We start from the raw sequence: 16,742 nt of genomic DNA on the forward strand, positions 1-16,742 counted from the left end.
GTAAAAGGATGAAGGGGGAAACTCTTTTTTTTTTTGCTTACGGCCTTGGTACCTCTAGGGTGATCAATATTTCACAAGTGCGCGAGGGAGAACTCAGTCGACTGTGTCCAGTGGAGAAAGAGGAGGAGAGGAAGGAATGAGGAGGTAAAGGAGAGAAAGAATGGAATCGCTCTATCATCCTGAGAGCCACAGCCTCCATGGGGCACCATTATGACTTGCAGCCAATATAGTGTATGATTAAAAAAAGGCACAGGAAAAGGGAGACGAGTCAATAAGATCAATAGAGAGAAGCAAGTTACAGGGAAAATGAATGGAGCTAGCTAGTCCTGCAGACAATTTTGGTTTTATTCATCTACACTTTGAGACTTCCAACTCTAACATGTCTGCATTTAATGCAGGTGATGGGAAATTTATACTGTGCTTCATTTAAGAAAATCAACAGGAACAACACTTTTTAGGAAACCGCATGCCTGTTAGTCTAAGTAATTCAGACAATGTCTTATCAATTGTTTTCACAGCGGCTACTCTATGCAGATGAATTAGTCTCTAAAGAGTAAGAGGTTCAGGAAACCTGTTTGTATTTCATTTCCATGAAATCTGAGTGCACACACACAGAGCGTAGCAAATCATCTCAAAATCCATGTGACAGCAATTTTGTATGAAAGTAGATGCCACCTGATAGTAGCTGATCACATGCGTGTTGGGATGCAGACAGGCTGGTGTCAGCACAGAGCCTCTAAAGATTCTGGGTTTAATACACAGCAAGAAACAGGTAGGGTTTTGTTTCTAAAAGAAAAAACGAATGCTGCTGTTGGAGCAGGTAATGGCAGCACTAATCCGGTTTATCACACTAAAGAGGAAAACATGATTTCTCTCTCTCTCTCACACGCACAGACACAGAGGTATGGAGGAAGTTTGCATGCAAAATGGGGGGGTGGGGGGGTATGTACTGTCATATGGTATTGTTTCATTGAATGACATGGTCCAATGTTTGGTACATACTGTAGATATTACAGAGGAACATAATAAACTGCAAAAAAAGACATGAAGGTGGGATAACTACAGTTTTTTAGGATGAAGGTAGAAACAAATACAAGATGAACAATCAGTCAACAAGGACTCTCTATATTAGAGATTGATGATTTGCCCAATTGCTTTGATTTAGGTTTTCCACAAACCACTGACTTAAAGTAATAAGAAACTGTATAACTCACTGAATAATTTAACATTTTACAAGTTAACGTGCTGTTGGACAAAAGTAATCAATTTTATTTGACCTTTCAGGGTCAGTATAATGCCTGAGTTTCTGTACAAATACCAAGATTATTTTCGGTAGCTTTGTCTCAGGAGTACAGATTTCAGTGTTCTACACCGAAACAAGTCAAAAATTAAACCCACACACACTGGTATAACATTTATACTAGAATCTGATCAAATATTCAAAACCATTATATTTCAATGGTACCAAAGGAAGATTGAGATTTCGTAGCAGATCATATTTTATAACTGTTAACATGGAATGTTAAATATTAGAATTTGCTTTATTCACATGCTCTGAAATTATAATTTGGAGGCTTCATAAAAAAGATGCAATCAGCACAGAATAAATAAGCAGTTAAATCTCATCCATCAAGCAAAACACAGTGCTCCCAGGGGCATTTCAAACCCAGCTACAACTACTAGTGCAGACACTTAAAGACTATTGTACTAATGACTCTGGTCCTGAATGGGACCAGTTTTATGGGTTGGTACTTGGTGTTTCTCAGTCACTGTCACTGCTTTTCAGTCTAGATAGAACAACTTGGAGTCAAGTCTTTGTCCCTTCACCCGCCCCCTCCTTCATATTCCCCTTCTTACGCACACATCCGGTAATAGAAACGACAGATAACTACAAATAGAAAACCCCAACCCCCTCAGCTCCAGTAGACTGAGCTAGAAACTAAACACAGTTGTTATCGGTTTGACCTTTCACCCTGACCACATTTTCTATTCACCATCTCTCACTGCAGACGTCAAGTCCACTCTATGTTTGGTCTTTAAACACAATGATACCTGGCAGAAACTAGCAGAGTCCTGATGGAGTAGCGACTTCTGACTCTAGGCAGCAAGCACATTAAAGGATGTGCCACATGACAGGGTTTCAAGGACACAGAAAAACAGACGCCACATGCACTCACTCTCTGTACCTATAGGCACTCGTACAGTAAGGTATATTGGTTGTTGTTGGTGAGGATTCTCAGTCATCCGGGGGAAGTTATCTGGAAGTTGAGTTATGGCAACTGGACTTCCTACTGTTGGGTCAAAACATTTCACTACTCATCAAGTAGCCTCTTCAGTTTTCTTTAGAGAGTTGGTTAGAGACACAAATTTATGCTCCAGGTTTGGCTTCACTTCACCCATGGCCCGAAAAGGCTCATTAGGTGAAACAATGCAGGGGGAGGTTGTGAAAGATGTAACAGTCACACCTCTGCCAAACCCTCTTATCTCCTAAGTGGGTCATTAAGAATGTCCAAACTGGTGCAGGTGTGAACTGCTCGAGATCTTTCTGGAGATGAATGAAAAATGATAAATAGGAGACAGGTTGTTTCTAAGGCCTCCACCTCTGTTGAATGAGGGGCTGTTGATATGCACATGCAAGGCTCCCAAACCACTTGTTTTCTCTGTCCAATATGTGAATCTTATTGTCCTCCAATGAGTGCCCTTTGTCCTTAAGATGAAGGTACACAGCTGATTCAGGTCCTGCCCATGCCTACATGGGGTATCCACAGGTCTTCTTAAGATGCCTGCCTTCCTTCACTTGGGCTTCTGTGGAGGTGGGATGTTTTGAGCTCTATGGTTCAGGGTCCTGATGACTCCTAGTTTATATGCAGAGGATAATGTGAGTCATGTGAGTCAAACAAAATGTACTAGTCAGTTTGGGTGGGTTTCCTGTAAATCTCTATTTCCATTCTGCCGTCCGTCACAATGATGACTGCACAGTCAACTGTTTGTCTTTACTGTCATCCCTGGTAAAAGATGAGGCCCAACTCACAGCAGCACCAGGTTGACACACCTAATGACCCACTTTAGGGGATAAGAGGGGTTGGAAGAGGTGTGACTATTACATCCTTCACAACCTCCCCCTGCATTATTTCACTTAACAAGTGAAACTAAACCTGGAGCATAAATTTGTGGTCTCTAACCAACTATAATCAGACTGAAGAAGCTACTTGGATGAGTCGTGAAACTACTAGTAGTGAAACTTTAACCTAACAAGAAGGAAGTCCAGTTGCTATGACTCAACCAGATATATTTGTTGTTTGTAGTGTTTATGTCCCACTAGAAGTTTGTCCTGTTTATGCATCTGTCTGTCTGTTCAATACTTTAGGTCACAAATAAGATATCTCAAGCAAGGCTGCATGCAATGAGCAATTTAATTGACCTTTTACTTTACGTTTATTAGTATAAACTACCATATTTTCCGCACTATAAGGCGCACCTAAAACCCTTCAATTTTCTCAAAAGCCGACAGTGCGCCTTATAATCCGGTGCGCCTTATATATGGATCAATATTGAGTCAGTCACGCATTAGAACACGGGAATAGACGTTTAACATTAACGAATCAATGGTGCGGAAGTGGAGGCAGCAACAAGATGGCCAAGTAAAGAAGACTAAACAGAGTTTCTGAGGGAACAAAGCAAGATGGCTACAGTTGGAGGACAAACTCCTATCTTTTATTTATGTAACTGAAAGAAACTAAATTAACAAATAATACACATCGTTACACATTTCGTATGTTACACTCGCACACGCTAGCTTGACTTGAATGAAGCTAATTACAATAACACACACGTAATTTATCACATGTAACAGGTAACAACTAACATACTTCTAATGACAATAAACATGTGAATACTTACAAAGACAAATGCTTTCCAAGGCACAAACGTATAAAACACACTCAGCACAAACACGAACCAGTTCGTTTTACTGTGGAAACTAAACTAACTTAATTTACTGACGGAGAAAATACGTCAAAGCTGTTCTATTGAACAGAGAGTGGAAAGAGCGCTCACTCTGCAACTAATTATCTTAACAAAGATCAACTAAAATACACAACCAATTGTTTCATTTTCAAAAGCAAAATTTCAAAAGCTGCTTTAGATATTTATGAAGTCCACATGATGATTTTGTTGACTGTTCCACTTGTATCCCTGAATCTGAAAGGCCATGAAATTTGCTAATCGCATTCCTGATGCCCAGAGGATTCCTTTAGCATTCAGGACAAACTTTAAAATTTTAGCTCGACCATAAGGCACTAACAATGGATTCATTACCAGTACTTTGTTGTTTTTGTGCTGCAGTCTGCAGCCTGTAGGGGCCAAGGTTTCAGACTGCTGGTTTTTAATCCCTCCAGTCAACTACAGTATATTGGTAGCCAATTGCAGGCACCCAGCCACAAAAAGGATTTACAGAAAAAAGCACCAGAGGATCTTCCCCACAAACAAACACACAAACTCAGACAGAACTTCTGCGTGCCAACAAACAAATGTGCAGCTGTCAATCAATGCTTTAATTTGTATATGAGGCAAAGTTTTTAAACATGCACACACTGATACTCACAGAAGTATTTGTCCAAACTCTATAATGTCACGTCTTTTGGCAGTGAAGATCCAATGTAGCTTTTTAGATGCAGCAAAACCATCCTACTTTTATCACTACTTGTAAATACTAATGAAACAAAATAGTATTGCATTGAATTTAGAGATGCCAAATAATGACAAAACCAGAGTCAACACTGGTTTGTGTCTTTGTGAGCAGACATTGAGCAGCACGTTAAAGCTTAAGCTAATGCTACACTGCTCCACCCAGTCCTCACTCTCCCTCAGCTGTGCTCTGCAACCCTCTTCAGCTATTTTATGTTATGAAATTACCACGAATGTCAATGCTCCAAAACACACTAATCAAGCACAAGTTCTTAAAATCACCTGACTGGTTAGAGGAGATGCATGTTGTGTTACATCCTTCTGTCAGTGATACCAATGCCAGCAGAGGGATTCCTTTGAGAACATGACTGTAAGTGTCCGATTGCTTGTAATCAGGTCAGGACTGAGGTCATAATATTCATTATAAGTTATTAATTCTGTTATTATTGCCTCAAACATGTGTCAAAGTGCCTGCAGGAAAAGAATGCTAACATAAAAACATTCCTAATGAGAAAGCGTAACAGGTCTAGAAAGAAAGCAGGGCAAATCAATACAACAATAAGTTTTATGCGTTGCTGATTGATGGTTTATTGTTTTCGTTAATAGAAAGCATTCATATTCTGGATGTGCTGTATTTGTGTTACTTGAAAACACCACATTGCAATGCATAAGGTATATCTAGGAAGTTAAATCCTGACAAAGTACAGGTGCAGTAAAGTCCTGCAACCTAAACTTAAGCTCAGTAAATCCAGGTCATCTCTCCCTGCCTGGTGTCCTCATTTGGGGCCTAGTTCCTCTCCACACAAAGCTATTTCAAGACTGTAAATAGTTGATGTAGAGCACAGTGTTTCAGAGTCTCTGTATGCAGAACCCTGTATCCTGATTTCTCCTAGCTGGCCTCACACTGTGAGGGAAAAGCTGATGGGAAAGGAGTTATCTGAGGCTGAATGCTGAAGAGACTCAAACCTACATTTCGCTCTCCACCCACTTTTAGGGGTGGATGAGGGGGTTGACGGAGTAAAGACTGATGTTTGCTGACTCAACATTACAAAAGCCTCTCCATCTACAGCTGTGAAACATTGAGAGCATGAAACTCCAGAAATAAACATTCTAAACATTTAAATGAATGTGGTAATGGATTAATTACTACATTCAAGATCATTCCAATTATTACTAAATCAATTTTAAATGTTTATTGTTAAAAAGTGTTATTTTGTGTAACTAACATGTCTTTTTTAAAAATATATATTTTTCAGGTTGCTTAAGATAGAATTCTAACACTTTATATGTAAGAAGACCTCCAGCTGTCACCAGTAGACTACATTTGAAATTAACCAGCTGGGGTTTAACACATTTTTGAACATGTGGAGGGGATGGTTTCAGCTAAAAGGTGTTAATTTTAGTCAACTTTCATTACAACCACCAAATGTTAGAAAAAACCTAATATAACTTACCAATTAAACAAGATAAAAAAACACAGATACATTCTTTTAAATTTGAGGTATTGATTTGTATATAATAATAATAATATAATAATTATTTTTCAAAGATCTTAAGTACAGTGACATGATGTCCTTCTTCTGTCTTTTGAGATGTAAAGGCTTGTTGTTGCTCACTGGGCTGTGGCGTCATTTACCAATTAACAACAGACAGAAACTGGATAGGTCTGGTCTGATGGTGTGTGTGTGTGTGTGTGTGTGTCTGTGTGGATTGTGTGAGTGTTGGTATGCTTTCTTTCTTAATACCAACAGGAAATGTGAGAAAGCAAATGACAGAATGTGCATCTGAACAAAGGCGCAGTATAAAAACCATCACAGTATGTGCACAACAATCCTAAAGCAGAAATCTGAGTGGGTTTAAAGGGTTTTCATGCCTAAATTCTTTTCTTTAATACTTTACTAAATCAATCACTTGAGGTCAAATTCTCAGTGTTCTGAACTGCAGAGTAATCATATGCTCCTTACCTGGAGTCCTCTTCGCCTCAAAATACTTGAGTCATCCATGATTCTTAAGTAGGTCTTCCCTTGTTTGGTTTTTGTTTACAAAGACAGAAAGTTCAGGCACTTTCTAGGAAGTTTGTGCACATGGAGGAATTCACATCACAGTCTCATTGCCTCGTTGTTCCTTCTTTCTTTGTCCACCAACTGTCAACAAAGGTCCATCCATCCAAAAACAGACTTCAAATCAATCGCTAACTGACAGGTCCTGGTTTGACTCAAAATGTGTCTCTGTGCAGCAATCAGTGTCAAAATATCACAGAGTTTCTAATTAAGGTCGATAACAAAAACAGCTCCATCTGGATGTCTCTGAATCGTTTTAACAAATCTTGAATCTAGAAAGAAAATGATAAAAATTCAAAACAAGGAAAACTGGTGCACTCTTGCTCTATGTTATCCCTGGTTCACAGCATCATCCTGTTTATCCTTCCCTCATTACTTGTTTATTTCAGCTCGTTGTAGAAGAAGGTGCCGTCTGAAAGTGAAGATCGCCAAAAGAGCACGTGTTGTTGCTGAGCTCAGCCTCCGTTGGCTGCTTTTCCATTCATCCGTTTGGCGCTGGACACACCCCTCCACCTCTCTCTCTCTGTCACAGAGGCTGAGTACACTATGCTGCCCGATTCTTCTTATACGTTCTCCGTCTGCCTCCTACCCTTAAGGCACTAGTCCAGAGGAGACTCTGCTCCCTCCATTATTCATGAGTGGCTTGCAATAGAAATTAATGATGACAATGAGGCCTCGGGGAGTGGATGAAGACAAGGAGAGAGAGACCGAAGGAAGGTAAAACATAAACGGGGAAGGCACAGCGTGCTCCCCTCTGGCATAGAGTCGAGCTGTAACAAGGTCCCAAGATCGCTACAAAACAAGGAATCAGATTTCAAGAGTTTCTTTCAACGGAGCTGTCAGTCAGGACAGACAGACAGTGCATGTGTGTGGAAGGGAATCCGCAGAGCTTTGAAAAAGGCCGTCACTCTGTTCGGGACAAGAAAAGAGATCCAACAACAACACACAATGTCCACACTTAGAGCTGCTGGGCTCGCTGAACGACAGAGTCTAGACTGAAAACAAGAGGTTGTTTGTTTGCTAGCAGCCGTCCACTGAGTAAGGAGGCACCTCACACATCTATATCAATGTCAACCAGTTGGGCCAAATTCCATCTGGTTAAAGGCCACAAGAAACCCTGGACTCCCACACGAAATCATCCACACAGTCATTCAAGCACGTCCCACACTCTAGTCATCTCTTCATCTTTGCCATCATCTTCAGCATCTTCTCCTGCATGTCTCAGTCTTTGGTGTTCTTCCAAAGACTGAGAGCCGGCTCAGCTGAAGGTGATTATTACAAGAGGAGGAACGAGGGAGGACGAACGAGTGGAGATGTTGTTTTTCTCCCACTGAGAAAGGAGCAGATGTGGCCTTTGAAAAGATTGTTCTCTTCTTCTCTTCTTTTCTCCTGCTCTTCAAATCCCTCTGTCTCTTCTGTTGTTGCTTTCTTTCCTCCCTCTGATGTGTCAGTATGCTCACATGCTCTGACTCCTCCCCTGCTCTTTCACCATACACTTTACCTCTCTCTCTCTCTCTCTCTCTCTCTCTCTCTCTGTAGAGGTGGCCAATCAGGTGCAAGCAGAAGACAGAGACTTTGCTTACAATGAATGGAGGGAGGACAAGTGCTCCACCTCCTGCTGCCTCCCTCCCTCCCTCCCTCCCTCCCTCCCTCCCTGCCTTCCGTCCTTTGCACGGTGTGCCCATCACCACAGCCTCGCTGGCTCGAATCAAAACAAGAGGGTGTGTTCACAGCGCACAAACAAAGCGATGTGTGGTTCATGTTTATTATGGTGTAGAGGTGAATTAATCATGAGTGCACTGATCAGAAGCTTTGAATGATTACTTATTCAACATGATGGATTTAAAGAGAGGCGAGCCTCATCTTACTCAACAACCACTGATTCTACCTCTATCTCTAATGAGATGATGTCCAAAAGTATGTGGGCACCAGAGATTTACAGCATTACTGTATGCAATTGTTAATTACGTAATTCAAAAAAAAAAAAAAAACACATTTCTATATGGAGCCGGATTAGTTTGATGTTGAAACAGAAAAGACACAAACACAAACGGACTAAATTTGGAACAATGCTGAAGTCTAAAATATTATGGTATGTACAGTAGAAACATTCGTTTAGTTTCACTGGACTGAGAGGAGCCTCCACAGTCATACTGCAAACGCCCTGTCACTGATTCCTACAAAACAAAACAAGCTATTTGAAGATTTTGTCTCCTAGAAATTGTGATGCCATTTATCTATACAGTCACACATTATAGAGATCTTATTAATATAAATCACAGAAACCATGTCAGTGTGTGTTAGATGCTGCAGGAAGTCCTGGGAATACACTGTTTTCATCACTTGATGATGGCAACAGACAACAGTCTATGTACACTAAAAACCAGGGCACTATTTATAACTGCAATAAACAGACAGAGAGACATGGAAAAGAAAAGGGAGAATAAAAACACAGAAAAGAGAAGGAAGAGAAGGCAGCGTGTCTGGTGTCCTCCTACGCTCACAGAGAGAGATGTACTGATGACTCACAAAGAGATGAGAGATCGTTAATGAGGAGGGATGGATGGGTTGAATAAGGAAAAACCACCAGTTCCTAAACAGAAAATGAGCTGGTTTGTGTCAGTCTGTGGGGGCCATGTACCCCCCCCCCCCCCAACACACACACACACACACACACACACCCACACACCCACACACCCACACACACACACTGTGGCTGTATCAGCTCAACACACTGTATATCTACAGATCACTAAGTTCAGAACTGGACTGTTCTCTATTTGTGAGGAGAATTACTCAGACCCTGAGTAATGTTAGTGACACTGTGTAGTACTGTGAGGACAAGCCCCCACTTTCTGGTCAGAGCCTCTGTGTTAATGAGAGCAAAGGCCAAAGAGGCCACAGAGAGGAATGTTCACACAGCCACAACGAGACTGACTGACACCAGCTTACTGACTGAGCAGTCAACCAACTGTCTGACTGTCAGGTCCAGAAAACACACTGAGCCGTGTACAGAGCTACTGTGTTGGCTTATCTCACATTTTTGTTTGGTGAATGTGTACAGAAAACGTCAATGATCACGATCTGTCCCCAAAGTGATCAATGTTACAAGAGTGGCACTTGAATGATGGTTCATTTTATGTTATGCAAATTCATCAAAAGATCAAATCCAAGCATGTTTGTCCACTATAGTTGGTCCATATTCCCTACACCATTTACAGTATGGCTCCCAGCTCCAAGACTGCTGGCTGAGGCTAAAAAATATTAGAAATACTGCAAAATGTCTAGTTCCTATTTGAAATAATTTCCTTAAATGGTTGTACTCACTGTCGTTTTTAAAACAAAAGTTACTAAACTATTAAGAATTGCGTTGCGGATTAATCCACATATGGTGCTCTAGCAACCAAATGAGAATGCTGGATTCAGTCAAAATAAACTAAACCAAACTAATCTAATGATCTAATGTTCATGGTAAAAATGATGCATGTAATACACTGTAATGGGCCTCACTGATGTTAATAGCTTTGAACTAGAGAGTTCTATACTTTTGGATAGACTCACAAAACATTTATCCTTTGGCTCACTCTTTATTTATTTAAATTTAAAGTTTACAACCACATGGTTATTTATGAGTCCTCATGGAGGACAACAAATCCTCCAAGATGCCATCTCTTAAAGTACAACGGCAGCAAAATGGCCTAAAGAGTCAAGGTTTGACAGTAACAGTTATTTCAAACTGGACTCAGGCTCATTCACCCAACCCAAATAGTAAGTGGCCGTGAACTGTTCACCTCAGTTTCTGGAAGAAATATATTGAAGAAATTATAATGAAATAGCTAAATTAGAGCTACAGCTTTGTCAGTGAGGATAAAAGGATGGAAAGAAGACTTATTCCAAACACAATAATCCAAAAGAACTCTTTAAATTAAAGTTTTAAAGTAAAGAAAAAGAATCAAGAGGGGGTATTTAGATTTTGATTTACACCTACAATTTCACTTTCAGCAGTTGAACAGATGAAGGTGAAGAGCTTAAACACTAGTGTCTGCATGTTTATTGTTGAACATGCAATAGATTATGTTACCCCTATCTGAAGACACAGACATATACTATAAAATACAAGAAGCTGCATGACAGTGAGATAAAAGTGTTTTTCTCTGCTATGTACACAACTAATTAAACCAAAAGCCTGTTCCTGCTCTGTTTTGTGTCTCAGCGTCACTGGAGGTTAATTGAAGCAATGGCCCAGGTTGTTCCTGTCAATGATAAAGAACTGCTAACAACAGCATCTTTTCTGTTGAATATAATATAAAAGAAGAAACTTGTTTCTTTGCTCCCCCCACCCCCACGTCCACGGCTGTTTTTGACAAGAGAAACACTCAGTGCTCAGTAGTGACAGGTCTGTTTTTAGCCCGCAGCTTCAAGCTTGTTGAGTCCTGTCAAAACCAGAGGCCTAGTTAACTGACCTTCAGCATGTCTTCACAAGACACCGAGGACACAGTGGAGGAGTAAAGACTCGTGTGTACAGTAAAGTACTATTGCATATTCTGGTAACAACACTAAAGGCAATACAACACATCACAGATCTTAAGAACGATCCTAATATTCAGTATTTTCTGTAGAATTGACTTGTAGATCAATATATTGCATTACTGCATTTTCAGCCCTACACTGCGAGCTTTTTTAAAAATGTGCTTCAGAAATGAACAATATTGCATCATTGTAAAAAACACAGCTACAACACATGCATCGCACTCTTGACCTCTTGGTCTTACAGTGTGTTTTGGGGGGACAGTGGAGGTCATGTCCCTTCCAAACCTTTATGTAGACACATCTGTAAAACTATGACATCAAGTCTCACAAGCAAACACACTATGAAAAATAAAACAACAACAATAAAAGATGAATAGGAATTTCTGTGAACACACAAACAGGCTGTTGTGCCAGACGAGGCCATCATCTCCACAGTGTAATAAAGGAGCAGAGATAAAGAGCTCCTGTTTGTATTACTTGATTCATCAGCTTGATGAGTTGGTCTACTGTTGGCCTGACTGTCCTGCAGCCAGTTGGCCGTCTGTCTGGACAACAGCCCAGTCGATAACTCAGCCCGGTGCATGTGTGTTCAGAACAACTTAACAACAGTAAACAATGAGGTTTGGGGTGATAAGGGAAGCACTAGTGAGGTAGAAGTAAGGAACTGTCTAATGCAAAGATGGACAAGGAATGAAACGATGAAGAGAAAAGAAAAGAAGGCAATTAAAGGAAGCTAGAGAGAACAGAAGCAACAGTCTGAAAATGAAAAACACGAGGCCTGTGCACTGAGATGACAGCTGAGTATGTGTGTTTCTGCATTATGCTGACAGGCTGCATGCTGCTCTGTCTGCATATTGTGCTGACGGTGTGTTTAAATGTGAGTGTCGGCCTCCTCAGACAGGGCAGCAGCACAAAGCTTGGCCTGAATAAACTAAACGGGTGGTGTTTGTTTCAGACTGATGGAGATCGGATGGGACCTGAAATACATTTCAGGGAAAGGTGCAATCAGTGTGTGTGCACATCTCTAACACACACACACACACACACACTGGAAAGAGCTTTGACCTTACATAATCACAAGCGTTGGAAATCAGCTCCAAGTCCCACTGCTCTCTCTCTCTCAGCATGACACTTCTTTATCATGCACTCAGGCAGTAACGGCTGCTCAGCTCGCCTTAATGAGGCTGGGTATGTACAGAAGAAGAAAAGGAAGATTTATAATGCATGTGTAAGAAGCCAGGGGTCATGAGAAGTGAAATTATTCTGGAAGATTTTATGCCACAAGCTTGAACCTTCGCTAACTAAATCAACTCAGGGGAAGGTGATGGGAAATTGTATTTCACCATGTGTTTTGAACCATTCCCAGGATGGTTCTTTCAGGTCTTATTTGTTTTGTGTAATGTATGTGCCATTGTAATTTTTACTTACACAAAGCAATCTGTAAATTCTTGAAGCAACCCGTGAACATCAAGGATGCTGGTTCTCATGGTTACATTATTCTTACATGATGAAGCAAAACGAATATTGTTTTTAAAATGCTATAAATCTATAATTCACTTATTTGCCACATGATGGTGTGTATTGGAAAAGTTGAATGCAGACATGAGTTCACAACTGAAGCAGGTTTCATGACTCAACTCAGTGGAAACTAGTGAGAAACTGTGACATCACATGAGCTGCACGTTAACCTCTAGGAACAGGTTCTGACTTGATTTCAGAAAGAAATAAAAGAAATGTCTAGAACTGCCTTCTTCCACATGCGGAATATGACTAATAGTAGGAGCATCCTGTCCCAAAGTGATGCTGAACAACTAGTCCATTCATCTGTTACTTCCAGACTGGACTATTGTAATTCACTATTAACATGTTGTCCCAATAACTGCTTAAAAAGCCTCCAGTTAATCCAAAATGCTGCAGTCGATCATTTCATTAAGACCTAGATTTAAAACGTTCCTTTTTAATAAAGCTTATAGTCAGAGCTGGCTCAGGTGACTCTGAACCGTCTCTTAGTTATGCTGCTTTAGACTTAAACTTCCAGGTTCCAGCATCTTCTCACATTTATAATCCAAAGACATTTTATCACAGATGTAGCTTTCCTCAAAAACCTCTCTCTGCTGTTACGAGCCCTATAAAGAGGGCCGTGCTCCCATTTTAAGTAATGTGGAGGGGCTGTATCATCATGAAGTTCAGACCTGATCAAAGCTAAAGAGACGGAGGGAAGTAGAAAATGAAGAGGAGAGGAGAAGAGAGGAGAGGAGAGGAGAGGAGGTAGGGAAGGTGGGAGGAGAGGATGAAAAGGAAACAGCATTGCATAAAGCTTTTTCCCCATCGGCAGTGGGGTTGATAAGAAAATGCTGAGCAAGCCTGAAAAGGCTTTACACTGTGATTGAGTGAGAGAGGGCAGATAAAAAAGAACAAGGGAGTGGCAGGGGAACCTGGGGGCTTTACCCTGCCGTCTCTCAAAAAGTCAGTGATGTAGTAGCCATAGCTCAGTCTGTTTCACAGCCCTGTCTCACAGCATAAGCCCTGTTTCACGTCACCACATTTACAGCTGTGTGCAGAAGAGTAGTTGGTGCTCCTGTTGATCAGCGTCACCCAACATGTCGTGATGCATCAATAACAGGGCCGAACAACTCTTCTTGGTTCCGGTGCACTAAGTGTGTCAGGCCCGGCTGTTACCTGGCTCATATGGTGTAGTCGGACCCTGGCAGTGGGATCTCATCAAGGATTAACAGTTGAACAGAACTCAACTTGACTTCTTCTACTCTAAGGAGGAAAAGAGTGACTGGGGACACACACACACACACGCACACACACACACACGCACGCGCACACACACGCACGCGCACGCGCACACACACACACAGAGTTCTTTTTTAAACATGCTGTTTTATCAGCAGCTGGTTAAGTTAAATCTTCGCTCAGCACGCTGCTTTGAGCTGATCTCTATCTTCAAAACGTGTTCTGGATTTGCTATTTTGCAAAGGGTTCAAACAGAGTTCACACAAAACACGCCGGTCACGGTGTTCACTCTACCCAATGCACTCGAACCACAGCAGAGACTTTTCAGTGGCAACAAGAATCAATGCAGCCTGTTTGAAAGCAGGTTCCTGTACACAGATAGACAGTTATTGTTCTGTCCACGTTCCTTCCTCAGTACAAACAGTGAACTTTGTTTTGGACGTCATGCAAAGTGACAGGGGAGACAACAGAGACCTGTAGTTAGTTAATAAACGGACCAATGATACTGCAGTTCCTGATACGATGAGCCCTGATAGCTTAAAAACCAAGCATATATTTACATGTAGATACTTCACAACCGATCAGCAACAGAACAGTTTTGGCCCCGGTTGTCACACTTTGCCGGGGGATTGCTCGAGTATTGCACTGGCTGTATCTCACTGCGGCACTCAAACTTGTTTGAAATTTCACTTTGACCTATGGCTGCACTCAAATCAGGGGTTCCTATTGATGCCGCTGTCAGATCAACTAGTGACAGCTCCGTCAGCAATAAAGGAAGCAAAGTCAGCATGTGTTTTTAGAGTAGTCGAACCACATTCAGCATCAGACCAAAGAGTGTCTGAGAAGAGAGCAGAAACAAGGGCGAAGACATGGTACAAACTGTGCTGCCTTGAATGATGATGCTGTTCCTCTGTCATCTTTCTTCTTTGTTTTCACTGTACTGTATATAGGTCACCTTGACTACTTTGGTAAAAGTTTTAAGCCTGGCTTTCAGTTTTAGTGTTGCTATGTGGACAATGACCCAGTGGGACAAATGAAATGACAGAAACCATAGGATCCATAAAGTAAAATAAGTCATGACCTTGATGAGTTCCTGCACATCTGTACAACACCAGCTTCAAAATCCTATCAGAAAAACTGCAGCATGGTTAAAAGTTATTAGTCATTAATCACTACTAATAGTGTTTCCTAGCACACATTGATCATTTGTATTTATGCTGGAGTTCACCTCACTGATCATGTTGTGGATAGGACTTGTATTTTTCTTTATATTGCGTGTGTATAACATGAATTCTGTACAATGCAAACTTGCAATGGAAGCAAAGGCTGACGCACAATAAACCTATTGTTGGCAAATACGTTGCACAGAGAGACATTTGCTTTCCCTCATGACTAGGAACACAGAGACAAATTCACCTTACACTTGTCAAGGCATAAATGTCTTGTGTTGTCTAGGCCCATTAAAGGCAGGCTGCATTTACGTCCAGTAAATGTTGGAAAGATGTTTCACTACTTTTATGACGAGAACTGAGTCGGGCCATAAAATCTGAGAAGAGTAACACTGATTGATTTTCACTGTCATCACCTTCTCTATTGAGCAATTTATACTGAACTGAAAACCTGGAAAAACCTAGCATGTTTATTTGGGATGCTTGAGTGAGTTCATCAACAACACAGTCCCTCGAAGCAGTAGACCCAATCCAGATGATATACACAAAAGACAAATTAGACTCCATACATATGAAATCAGTATTAAGTACTTTTTTTTTATTTTCAGGTTCAGATGGATGTTTGTAATAATATTATTAACATAAAAAAACTATTGCACACACACCAACCTGTGTAAACTACTTTTTAGGGAAGTGAATACCCACATCCTTTACATATCACACTGTCAGAATGTGTGTTCTCTCTGTGTGAGTGAGATAAAATATGTAAACAGAGGAAAAACTGAGCACAAAAACAAACACAGGCGCTTTGTGAAGGATGATTTTCCACGTCTCACAGGCACAAAGCAGAGATGTGGAGGAGAAAGATGAGAAACAACACAGAGAGAGGGGAGAAGGAGGGGGAGTGAGTGTGAGATGGAAAGACAATTCAATTTCCTCTCCGTCATCAGAGATGGGTGATACGGTCAAAACTAGATTACTGCATCCCAAACAGAACAGAACACGGTTTGAATGTATTTGTTAATGTAAGCGAGGAGGAAGAAGCTTTCACTGTAATGTTCCCCTGAAGCTAAGGTGCTTTCTTCTAAACTGGGACTGACTAAAGCTCCATCTATAACCTGAAATCTCTTATAATGCTTTTACATCAATACTAGACTAATTACTTGTATTATTCACTTCATATTTTTATAATGTGTACATATGTAAAACAAGTGGCAAATAAAAAATGCAAACCATTAAAAAACACTGCAGCGTGACAAATAATTATTAATTTATCCATCCAACATCAGTGTCAAACCTGGACTAAAACTCACTTCACTACAGTAAATCACAGATCCTGACAGGCAGAAACTATTTCTAAGAATCAATCCAGTAACGCTGAGTCCAGCGTAACTCTCTTTATCAGGAGGTGATTTTCAAGAGAGTTGCATTTTCTGTGGATCACTGAGGAAACAAATGAGGACTCAGCTACCGATATCATCTTAGGGGAGAGTTTTGCATTGATGTGGTCAGATCAATTCATCCCCACAGCAGATTTAAGGAACACACAACATGG

General features: G+C 40.8%; 1 protein-coding gene across 6 annotated transcripts in view; it reads right to left on the reverse strand.

The window, feature by feature from the left end:
• Nucleotides 1-16,742, reverse strand: part of mast2 (microtubule associated serine/threonine kinase 2) — a 133,499-nt gene that overhangs the window by 67,497 nt on the left and 49,260 nt on the right. Inside the window, exon 1 of one of the 6 annotated variants that reach the window (XM_026346258.1) lies at nt 6,651-8,167. The exons of the other annotated variants lie outside the window; for them this stretch is intronic. Coding sequence (XP_026202043.1) covers nt 6,651-6,689 — 39 coding nt within the window. The 5' untranslated portion in view covers nt 6,690-8,167. Of the gene's footprint in view, nt 1-6,650; nt 8,168-16,742 lie in introns of those variants that run through there. 6 annotated transcript variants of the gene reach the window in all.

The sequence above is a fragment of the Anabas testudineus genome, chromosome 4, assembly GCF_900324465.2.
Source record: "Anabas testudineus chromosome 4, fAnaTes1.2, whole genome shotgun sequence".
Taxonomy (NCBI): domain Eukaryota; kingdom Metazoa; phylum Chordata; class Actinopteri; order Anabantiformes; family Anabantidae; genus Anabas; species Anabas testudineus.